At 48.9% G+C, this 12,035-nt stretch overlaps 1 protein-coding gene across 2 annotated transcripts in view; it reads right to left on the bottom strand.

Moving 5' to 3' along the window:
• SAFB2 (scaffold attachment factor B2) overlaps nucleotides 1-12,035 on the bottom strand; it is a 28,876-nt gene that overhangs the window by 4,071 nt on the left and 12,770 nt on the right. For both annotated transcript variants that reach the window (XR_011567550.1, XM_019964384.2), the window contains exons 10-16: nucleotides 10,725-10,874; nucleotides 10,524-10,636; nucleotides 6,900-7,030; nucleotides 5,521-5,612; nucleotides 2,751-2,887; nucleotides 1,454-1,744; nucleotides 402-542 (exon numbers count right to left, since the gene is read on the bottom strand). Coding sequence is in view for 1 of the 2 variants with exons in the window: in XM_019964384.2 (XP_019819943.2) it covers nucleotides 402-542; nucleotides 1,454-1,744; nucleotides 2,751-2,887; nucleotides 5,521-5,612; nucleotides 6,900-7,030; nucleotides 10,524-10,636; nucleotides 10,725-10,874 (1,055 nt within the window). In the remaining variant the exon portion in view is untranslated. The remainder of the gene's footprint in view (nucleotides 1-401; nucleotides 543-1,453; nucleotides 1,745-2,750; nucleotides 2,888-5,520; nucleotides 5,613-6,899; nucleotides 7,031-10,523; nucleotides 10,637-10,724; nucleotides 10,875-12,035) is intronic.

The following is a 12,035-nucleotide window of genomic DNA, read 5'->3' as shown; positions in this document are numbered from 1 at the left end:
TCAGTGACCCCTGCAGATGGCTCCAGTGGGTCACGGCCTTTCTCTAAACCACTTCCTCATCCTTAAGAACAAGGAGGCTGGGCCATGCCCTCCCCTCCTCAAAGACCTGTGCTCCAGTGCAACTCCTGCTGGGGGAGGGACAAGAAGGAAGAGTGGCCACGGAGACCCCAGGGAGCTTTGCAACCCAGAGCCTGGTACCCGCCCATTGTAAGAGGACAGTGCACGAAACATACACCATGAGGCCTTCCCCAGAGTCAAAGCGAAAATGCCCTAAGGGACCACTGATTCCCACATCCCGATCAAGGGTCTGTCTCTAAATCCCACGTGTGGCGGTCACTAGGAACCTCCAGTATGAGAAGAGATGGAGACCCACCCCTGCTGGAGAGGGGTGGGGCACTGACCTGTCAGCTACATGCTCCTGGTACCGGCCCCGGTCACAGTAGTCGAAGTGGTGGAAACGGTGATCAGGCCGAGGGAAGTCCGGGCGGTACCTGTCCTCCATGGCCATGCGCTTTCCTTCTGGCCAATAGGCGTCATCTCGCCTGTTTTTCGTTTTTAAAAAGATGCAAATTTCACTTATGAGAGAATGAGCAGAAAAAAAAAGAGGGTGGAGGTGGAAGGCTCTCTCCAGACACAGTATCGTTTAAAATGTCCTGCAGGGCTAATCTCTAAACATTCAGTCATTATCGCTTTGACTTGATATATTAAAAACCCCAAACTACCAAAAGGCACCCTGGCATTCTCATTTGACAGTCCTGAAAGAAGAACCACTGTGAACTAATTGTATCACAAGGATGTTAATACCTTGATCCCAAGGTATTGAGCTCCCACAAGAGCTCAAATGCAAGTGAAATGAAATATTTGATTCTCCAGAAACAACATTCTGAGTTACCACATTTCCAACTCGTTGTCTATGGTAACCGAACTTCCCTCCGCGCTTTTCAGAAGCAAAGGGAATTAGATCGGGTGACAGCGAACTACACACAATTTGGGGTGGTCTCCAATTATCTTCTTCCTGATTTTTACTAAAAAATTAGGCTCAATGGTGGTGGGGTGATGGGAGACCGTCAGTTAAGCAGCTCAGAGAAGGCGGAGAGAGAGAAACCTCCTTTCTTAGAGGAAGGCAACCTACTTTTCCACAGCACCGACTCTGTGCCTCCCACTCCAGGAGGACATGTGAGCCCGAAGGAGATGGCAGGGAACACAGCCTAACACATGCCTGCCTGTCTCCTCCCCACTAGACAGTGTCAAGCTCCCCCAGGAACCACAGCGCCAACGAAAGGACTGCCAAGGCAAGAGCATCACCAAGCCTCCAGCAAGTGGCAGCTCTGGAGATACTCTACTAGCTGCGGAGGCGGCAGCTACGAGCTCTGCCCAGGTGTCCATCTTCAGCATTCCCGACTCCCCACACCAAGGTGGCCGCAGCCACTCCCCACTCTGACTGCGGCCTTACCGCCCAATGTCGTAGGGCCTCCTGACCACCGACCGCCGCTCCTGCTCATAGCGTAGCTGCTCCTGCTGGTGCCGCAGCTCTTCACGCTCCCGCTGGATACGTTCCTGCTCACGCCGGCGCTCCCGCTCCACTCGCTCCCGCTCCCGCTCCAGCCGTTCGCGCTCCAGGCGCTCCCGCTCGAGGCGCTGCCACTGGCGGTCAAGCTGCTCGCGTTCCCGCTCCAGCCGCGCCTTCTCCTTGCCCTCGTGGAAGGCCTCCAGGCGCTGCTCCCGCTCCCGCTGCTCACGCTCTCTGCAGACACAGGAAGGCCACCCTGACTTTCCCACATGGTGGCGCCCAGTCCACATGGTGGCACTGAGGTCCTCGGAGGGAGCCTGGACACATCAAGCTCCTGGATGTGACCTGGCTACCCCCTCACAGGCTCCAACCTGCCCCTTGAACGGCTCTGATTGTCCAGAAACCCCAAACTCCATCCTTTCCCCTTCTCCAACTAGCAAAACCAGGGTGAGCTGGGAGGGAGGGATGATGGCGAGTGGACACAGAGCCTCAGGTCCAGACCAGTAGGACCTGCTCAAAGAGCACCAGAATGAAACCACAGGTAAACAAGGGCAGAAAAGTAAAAAAAAGCAAAGGATAACCACTACCCTGAAGTTCCTGAGCAGATAAAACCCTGGAGACACGGATGACAGCCACTCTCCCTGAGACGCAACTCATGCTCCTTTTTGTCACCCCTTCCCTCTCCGAGGGTGTACGTTTAACATATGGCATTTTGAAAGGGACCTAAGACGGTGTGGGGACAGGAGAAAGCCAGGCACCAGTGAAAGAATCACAGGTCTTGCCCCTTGGCCACCACACATAGGAGCTGGTGAGGGAGCTGGGTATGCCCCCCTGCTCTCCTCACTCGCTCCCAGGGCGCCAGGGAAGGCTCTACACCAAGGGCAAGCCAGCTGGAAGTGAAACATCTTCAAATGGGTCAAGAAACTCTGACTTTCTAAAGCCCACATGCAGAAGCTAAAGTCACACTATTTTAGAAAAGCAAACTGGAGAAGCTGGTGATCTTCGACCCCAGAGACCCTCCTCTGTCAAAGCCACAGGTGGCCTGGGTATGCGTGCTACCTGGGCCAGGGCACAACTTCAGCCAGAGGAGATGCTGCTGAGCAGAAACAGCCTTGGATGACTATGCTGGGACGACTACGTCACGGGATGGGCGGGTGCAGCACGGACAGCAGGCGGCCAGCAAGCCCAGGCGGCTGGCTCGGGAGGAAGGGCAATCCCCCCGAGAAGAGACCCCACTCACCGCCGCCTCTCTGTCTCTCGGATCTCCCGCTCCCGCTGCCTCTGGCGCTCTCGCTCCCTCTGTTCTTTGATTTTATCAAACGACAGGATGTCTCTCTTCTCTTTGCTTTCCGACTTGCGATCCTGACTCTTTGAGCTCTGTTGACCAAAACTGGCTTATCAATGTCAGGGAACTGATGATGACAAATATACGAGGCAAGTGAAATTAGCATGTCTGGACTAGACTAAGAACCTTGGGTCCCCTGGGGTTTACAGGGAGGCCCCAGCACAGGTTGCCTCACACTGCCTGAGTTTGGGTGCTACAGCCTTGCTTTCAAATCTTGCAAAGGGCATTAATGAAAGAGAAGGAGTAGGGTAAAACCTCAGCAAGCAGTTTCTCTGGAATCGCAGAGCCAAGCTCTCTGCATTATCTGCAACAAAACCAGGCTCCCCAGAGGCATAGGGCAGGCGCACAAGCCAGGGCAGCAATCACTCTGCTCGGTGGGGTCACCCTTCGACTGCTGGTTCAGGGCTCAGGCAGGAGGCCTCCATACAGAGCAAGCCAAAGGCCCACAAGTGTAAACCAGCACAGTAAAGCAGAGTACTGTGGGCACTTCTGTGCTCTTCCATTTCTGGGAGAAGGCAGGAAACACTGACAAATGACTTCCATTCTGAGGCTCTCCAAGGCTTGGGCTCCCACACTGGCCACAAGCCAGCCTCTCCTGGAGGGTTTCGTGTAACTCAGAACCCAGGGCCTCCTGTGGACCCACTGCCTCACAATTCCCAGGGAAGGAGCCTGGGACACATTTTTTAAAAAGGTCCTCAGCAGTCTTAACTGGCTCACAGAGGGGCAAAATATCAATGAAAAACAAAGCAATCCAAAAGAAAGTCAAAGGTCATAACCAAACATTTTACTGAAGAGGGAAAAAAAAGGAGGGGACAGAGACCTGTCCACGCTCATTACAAGGACAGGTTCACAACCCCAAACACAGCAATGATCTGCAAGGAGGGCAGAACTGGGAGTCTGAGCACACACTGCAGGCTGGAGGAGGGAAGGACAGACGGCCTGCATCCTGAGGTACAGACGTCATCTGGTGGGGAGGGTGGCATGGCAGTGGCGGGGGGAGAGGTCTGTGTCTCACATTGGGTTCCCGGGTCCACAGCCTGCCCTAGTCACTTCTTAGTGGCCTGGCACATGCCAGTGTCCTCCATAACCTTTCTGAAGGGCACTCAATGAGCATCTACCACAACAAACAATGTGTCTGCAGCTCTGGACCTGCCCTGACAAATAGTATACCCACAAATGCTGCATCCAGAGGGGACGTGGAGACAGCCAGTGTCCGCCAGCAGAGGACTTGGTCAAAATGACCGCGGTACATCCACAGCTCAGTAAGAAAGCTTTATGTGGAAAAGGACACCCCTGCACACACACCTGGATGGATTTCAGGGATACTATGCTGAGGGCAAAGACCAATCTCAAGGTCATGGTTGTATGATTTCATTCACACACATTCTCAGGACACCATGCTGGTGACAAAAAACCGCTTACAGGCTTCCAGCATTGGGGATGGACTGGTGGAGTGGGGCAACGTTACAGGGGTGTCCAGGAGGACATCTTTGTGCTGAGGGACCAGGTATGCGTGTGGACTGAAGTGGCAGGACTCAGGTCTACACTGGTGACAAAGTATCCTGGTGCTGCCCCACCTCCACACAGTTAACTGGGACAGAACCACCGGGTAGGTTCTTGGGACCTCTGTACTATCTCTGACAACTTCCTAACAATCTATAATCACTTCGAAACTTGAACTTTAAAGCCGACCTTTTTGTCCCATACATACAGCTCCACAAGACAGCACCGATGTGCACAGCTCCAAGTCCCAGGAGCCCAGGCCCCATGGTGTTGTGCGTGTAGATATGTGAGTGGCGGGTGCACTGGCCGCTGAGAGGGGCCCATGCAGAGTGGAGGCTTCCGCTTTGCTTACCTCATCTCTTTCTGTACTAGTTGTATTTCTCATCAAGTTTACATTTTTGTTTAACATCAGAGTTATCTGGCTGGTGAGATTATTGGCCTTCCTTGATTTTTCTCTGTATTTTATGGTTCTCCTCAGGGGAACACAGCATTGGGAACTGCCGCTTTATGGACCCCAAGTCCTCATTTCAAAATTAAGCCTCAACATCATAAAGTGCTCTTGGGTGAACACTGCTAGCTCTATACTCACTAAAAGGGAACTGCTCTCCTCGCTCATGTTTTAGTTAGAACCTTCAGCTGGGAAGCAAAGGGTTCAGTTTGCCAGAGTAGAAAAAGTAAAACAAGAAGCAATAAGCTTGTCCTGTGGTGCAGGACACATAGGCAACGGAGCTCACTCTGATCGTGGAAGAGAGGCAGGTGGGCTCAACTTGTCTTTTTGGTTAATCTAATAAAAAACTAGGAAAAACAGCTACAGAAAATGAGCAGAACCTGCCTTCCAGCCTGACAAGCCCTAGGCCTTGCCCATTCTATCCAGTTCATAAATCAACTCTCCTGGAAGATTAGGTATAGAGTAATAGGATTGGCAAAGGGTCAACACGTTTATGGGCTACAAACACAGTTAAGGATTGTTTCAGACTAAGTTTCAGAACTTAATCCGTGTCTGTGCACAGTCTAGTTATTAATAGCAACATGTCTCCTAAGTATTTCAAAGAACCTTAACATTTCAAGGGTGAAACAACGCTGTTCTCCTAACACAAATCAATGTGGTTGTTAAACCGTCACTGGAACCGGCTGGACTCGAGAGGGCAAGGGCAATACTCACTCTCTCCTTTGACCTGCTTGTGGTTTTCACGCTGATGACAGGCTCCCCTTTGGATTTATCCATCACAACAGTTCGTTCCATTCCTCTGCTTCCTTCAGGAAAAACACACCGTCTATGAACGCATGTCGACACCCTCCCTCCCCGACCACAGGTGGGCCCCAGGCTGACTGGGGGCTCTGGACACACCTTCCACAGACTGCTGCTAAGCTCTGGAGCCTTGGTGCCCCCACTCGCCTCTCCGATGTGATAAAAAGCGCTGCTGACATGGCAACATTAGGTGTGAGGTGGCTAGTGTCCCCCGACTGGCCTTTACTCATCTGGGGTGATCTGTTCGATTCTTACGGCATAAATGAGGATCAAAGTGCATTCTGCAATATGGGTGCAAACATTTGCCACCTGTGGGCTTCCTTCACCCCCACACTAAACCCCAGCAGCTTCTAGGTGAACCCACTTAGACGTGTGTTCCGCCCACACATCTTGGGAAGCTCTGCACAACCCAGGGCCCCATATTCCAAGTCAGACGCTGCCTGCGGGCTCATGCGCCCTGCCAGATGGGTGAGCTCCCTTTATTCATCTCCCACAATGAAGGCTTCCAAACTGATTTTCCCTCAACGACACAATTAGCAGGCTCTAACCACCCCAACAATGACTGATTTAGGGATTTACAATACTTGAGGAACATCTTAAAAAACATGCCTGTCTTGAAACTGCTGGCAAAGTATCCCAAACACTTGAGATGTAACTTGTAATGTGCTGTACCAAATTCCTAGGCTCCAGCTGGCTGGGTTTTGTTTATTTGGGGCGGGGGGGGGGAGGGTGCACACGTTGGTTTTATTTTTTCAACAAAGTGCTCTGTGGACTCATGCAAACCCAAAGGTCAGAGCACAATCAACTTTAATAAAATGACAACTGAGGTGAAGTGCCCCAAGTGTGGCTGCTGCAATGGTGCAATGGATGTACATCCTCTGAGGTTTCCGTTTTCTGGTTTTTTTCTTCTTTTTTTTTTTAAACTATACCTAGTGTTAACATAAATGCAGGAAAAACTTGATGACAGAAGAGCAGAATCTCACGGAATCAGTCACAGGAACCCAGGACACCTGGCTCTTGCAAATCCCACACTTTATTCTGCCAGAGACTCAGGGAAAGCAAATACCCAGGTCACTGAGCCACCAACAAACACAGACCCTGACCAGGAAAGCTCCGGATCTCTGATCTGCAAACTCCCTTCAGCCACTTCATCACCGAGGCTCTGGTGCTCTCACCGCTTCCTGTACACAGCTCAGCTCAGCAAAGGGCACCTGCTGGGCCCTCGCTCCACACGCCTACTCGCTGCCCTTGCCATCTCTTCCCGTCCTGTCAACACATAACAGACTCATCACCTGATTTCGTGACTCTGGACCGATTTTCAGGTCCTGATTTCAGCTCGTTTTCATCTTTCTCTTCCTTTTTAATGTCTTCAGGCTCTTTTTCCTCCTTTTTCTCCATCTTCTCTTCCTTCTTAATGATGGTTCTGTGTACAAAGAAACAAAGTTACCATACCTGAGCTCCTGAGAGTCCCTCAGGGGCAGGTCATACTTCCACACACAGCAAATCTGCCCGCTGGCAGTCAAAGGGATAGAATTATTTGAAAACCATGGGAAAGATAATACCCTCTTCAGATACAGCCCCTTCCCACTGAAATTCCCTGCTACACCTAGAAACCTGCTGCATGACACTGAAGGCTCACAGGGTGTTTTTCCCAAAGGCTAAATGCACCAGTACATCAACAGACCCACAAGCAGACACAAGAAACATTCCAACTGTATTAAAAAGCCTGTTAAAGACTAATTTCAAATGCTTCCTTTTGTTTTTGTGGAATATTATTTTTATCTTTTGTAGGAAAAAAACACTTTTCCCAGTAAGTAGAGTGTAAAACCGAATGGAGGTTCAGCACAAGGATGGGTGGTGCCTGCCGCATGGAGCAGTGGTTCCCACCCAGACCACCTGCATACCACACTCTGGGGGAGGGACAATGCCATGTGATGTGCCAGCAAACATGAAAACCATTAGTGCTATTTCAGCTGAAGGCAATTTCCCGCTAAGCAGTCAAACACATCACGGCTGCCATTCAAACATGTCTCCCATATCCTCTACTGGTGTTCGTCTCAGTCCATGCTTACTGAGTGCCCGCTGCATGCTAGGGTCCAGGCTGGGAAAACCAGGCCCCATGAGACCTGCTAACAGGCACCCCCTGCCCTCTCTTCCCACCAACCAGGCAGAGTATGGGAGGCCCAAGGAGTCCTCTCCCAGGTGCCCCGCAGCGCACCCTTCCCTCCTCCTAAACTTCACACATGAAGCTGTCATCTTTAATTGGAACCATTCACTCTAAATGCTTGTAATGTACAACACAAAACACTATAGATACAGCTCAAGTCTGCACCCTGAGACAGCCACCACGGATGCCTTTATTGTCAATCATGTGGCTCCGCCTCTGCTGGCTTTACATGCATGTCCCTATAACCATGACGCCCTCCAGCGATGCTCTAGGTTTCTTAAGACTGACACAGCAGAATGGTCCTTGTGCTGCTCTATCACACCTTCCAACCCACGCTCTGCCCGTCAAGCTGTGTAGACACACTGCACAGATGTGGGTCTTTTCACCTGCTGCACCCCAGTCCTCTGTTATTCACCTGGTTCTCCTCTGACAGACTAGAGATTGCTTCCTGGTCACTATGTGACTGCAAGAGAAGTCCCCAGGAAGCGCCTTTGACATGCTTCTTCCACTCTTGGTGTGGGAACCCTCTCCCTCCCAGCAGACCTAAGAAACATCTTGAAAGGAGATGGCTCCTACTTCTTCCAAACTCACATGCCACCTCCTAGACACAAAGGGACTTCTCAGTATCACAAAGTTAAGGGATTTCTTTTCTTCTATTTTTTTTTGGTTGCGCTGTGTGTCTTGTGGGATCTTAGTTCCCCGGCCAGGGACTAAACCTGGGCCATTGGCAGTAAAAACACAAGAGTCCTACCCACTGGACCAAGGAATTTCCTAAAAAGCAATTTCTAAAACACTAGATGCATATATACACCAAAAGTGTCAGCCCTGGGTAGTGGGGTTATACTTGACATCTGAGTGCACTTTCGAAATGGCAATTTCATAAAAACTCATCCAAGACCAGCCCCCTCTTCAGGAAAAGCTTCTCTATGTCCCTTAGGCTGATTACCAAACCTAGAAATTTTCAAAACGAGAGGTCAACAAGGGTGTCCACTGAAGAAAGAGTAAGATTAAAATCAAATTATAAAATGCTCCTACATCACCTATGTGAGAGCAGTTTGGTTTCAAACAACTTAAGTTTGTCACCCAGTTAAGTGCCCCTATATAGGGGGAAGAGCCCCTGCTTGCCACAGGCCCATTCCACTCCTTTCCCAGCTGCGCCTCCTTCCACGCAGAGCACAGGGCTCACAGCATCATTCCACTGGTTGTGGAATCCACCTGACAAGGGCTCACTAAGGGGGCTTGCACTCCCTTCCTTGCCCCCGTGGCTTCCCGTGTTCTACCAGAATTGGTTTTTAGCACCACTGACGGGATGTGTCTCTTAGAAGAAGTTGCCGATAAAATTACCATCTCACCTCTAATACAAAAAGGCTCACCTGACATGCATTTCTCCAGGGTTTATGAATTCCAATTTGGCTATTTCATTTCCAATGAAGATCAACAAGAACATCTTTAAAAACTAAGTTTAACTTATGAATATAATTTTGCCCCTAAGCATGTTTACTTAACCATAAATTTTCTTACATGAAAAAAAAAAGGAGAAGAAAAGAATTACAGAAGACTAACATTCTCAGCAAAGGATTCAACTTTTAGAGTGTAAGTGGACCTAGAAATGAACATAAATTGTGCTGCCAATACAAACTCATGGCAGATACTCTACCTTCTGAGAAAGGCACCCTGTCAGGCACATCAACAGTCTACCTCCTCAAAAGACATAAACCTACTGTTTTGATAAAAGTATCAACAGGGAATGCCTGCTTTGAAAGATCTGTCCTTGTTTTCATCTTGATTAAAGATGCAGATCACCTCCTTTATAAAAATAGTACCTCAGACCTGCAGTTCCCAAACTATAGTTCAAGGCACACCAGGATGGGTCAACTCACAAGTGCCCTGGGATATTTTAAATTTTGAAGACAAATATTCACTTTATGTCAGATGCTAGGTGAACTAGGAGCTTTTGGTTACTCATCTCAATATGAAATCAGGCTATACTCCTTTGGGTAACACTGGCTTTGGAAAGCTGGGCTTCTGCAGTTACTGTGATAAAATATAAGAACTGCACAAAAATCAATGTGGATCAGGAAAGATTTCAAGGTTTGCAAGGCCGTGCAACAGCTCAGAATGTCAAGAATGAAGTAAAAATATAGCTGACTCTTAAACAATGTGGGGTTTGGGGTACTGATCCATCACATAGTCAAAAGTCAACTTTTAACTTCATAATCAGCCCTTCCTATCCACATGGTTCCACATTTGCAGTTTCAATCAACTCCGGCTCCACAGTGCTGTCGTTATTTACTCCTGAAAAGGCTCCCCGTGTAAGTGGACCCACTCAGTTCAAATCTGCCTTGCCAAAAGGTCTTTCAGTCTGTTATTTGTTTCAACAGATAAATAACTTGTTTGAACATAAATCTCTATGCTGTGCTCAATCGTGTCTGACTCTTTGCGACCTCATGAACTGCATGCAGCCTGCCAGCCTCCTGCGTCCATGGGAATTTCCAAGCAAGAATACTGGAGTGGTTTGTTACTTCGTGGTTTGTTACTTCCTCCTCCAGAGGATCTTCCTGACCCAGGGATCAAACCCTCATCTCCTGCATTGGCAGGCGGATTCTTTATCACAGCAAATCACTGGCTCAGTGATTTGAACATGAATATTAAGATGCAAGAACCACCTGAGATTTAAATGAGGAGCTGATGACCCTGTGGCTGCCACTTGGCATCCTCCCAAAAGAAAGGTTTTTAAAAAGCACCTTACTTTTCAACTTTGATCTCCACTGAATGATGTCTGTCAACACTAGACAATTTTTCCTTCTTCACTTCGCACTCTTTTCTGTCAGACAGCTTTTTCCCAGAAGGTTCGTTTTTGGCCTAAAACACAACATAGACAGAAATGGCTCAGGGACCAGGTCTTCTGGCCTGTGAATCCTGCAAGTTCCAGTGGCAAGGACGGCCTTACCTTCTCAACAGAGATCATCCTTCCATGAAGCTCAGTTCTGTGGAGATGGCTGATACACTTTGTGGCCTCGTCAGATGTTGACATGGTGACAAACCCATAGCACCGAGCCCCAGGACTGCGGGCATTGGTCACCACTTTGGCTCCAACAACCTTCATGAGAAAGGGTACTCTAATTTTCTCATAAAAATAACCACACTATGTGTCAAAAATTACCTGCAATTAATTGATCATCAGAATTATTTCTACTTGTTTGCACTTTTCTGAAATTGTTGTTCCTTGCAAGGATTTATTAAAGTACTTCTAATTAATCCTGACCTGTCAAAATACAATTGCTTTTGATACAAAATCAACTCTCACAGTGACAATATAAATAAGAAAAGCTAAAGACAGACGTCAGTAACCACAACTTCAGTAACCTTGAGACAAATGAAACTAGAAATACAACAAGATGCAGCAAAAGAAGTTCTAAGGGGAAAGTTCATTGCAATGAATGCCCACATCAAGACACAAGAAAAAACTCTAATAATGAAAGGAATCAGAATGCAAACTAGTCACATATACCAGATACAGCTAATTAGCCATATATCATCAAAAACACATAATGCAAAGTCAAGCAGATACAACAAGTATAAGCCACCCCCCCACCAAAAAAAAAAAACAGGGCACAAAGCAAGACGACAGACTTAAAGCCCACTATACCAATGCTCGTGTCAAATGTAAATATTCCCAAAGGACATTCGAAATGAGGGTTGGGACACACAGAGAGCCTGAGACACGTGAGCCTGGGCTTTGGCTCTGACCTCCTCTGACTCAGCTGGTCAATGAGAACAAGTTCGCTCCTCTCTGGACCTCCTGTATCCAGCTGTAAGACGGTGAGGGGACCCATGCTTCCTAGGGTCCCAGCAGACCCTGACATTCATGGTTTTCCACATAGGGATAGAGAACCACTGCCCAGCCTGCAAAGGGAAGCCCCGATATATCCAAAGCACCCCATATAGGGCCAAAAGGGAAAGAGCCTTTGCTGAGAGGGACACAGATGTCAGTTCTCACATCAGAGATGAAGTTCTGCCTTCTCCCCTCTCCTCAAAGTGAGGGGTTGGGTCATTTGAGCATTCCATCCAACTAATTAGCCATGCCAAGGCATCACTTCTGATGGCAGGTAAGCCCAAGTGAAAAAAGACAGCACAGAAAGCGCCCAGTTCCCTGTCGGCGCCCCTTCCCCGATTCCACCCCCAGCCATCAAGCTTCTTGAAGATCAAGCCTCTGTCTGCACACCCAGTTCCAGGGCCCAGTTCCACTGCAGGGCCTTCC

This window comes from Bos indicus, chromosome 7 (assembly GCF_029378745.1).
Source record: "Bos indicus isolate NIAB-ARS_2022 breed Sahiwal x Tharparkar chromosome 7, NIAB-ARS_B.indTharparkar_mat_pri_1.0, whole genome shotgun sequence".
NCBI classification, from domain to species: domain Eukaryota; kingdom Metazoa; phylum Chordata; class Mammalia; order Artiodactyla; family Bovidae; genus Bos; species Bos indicus.
The sequence above is the reverse complement of the archived record's forward strand: the minus strand, read 5'-3'. Positions and strand labels throughout refer to the sequence as shown.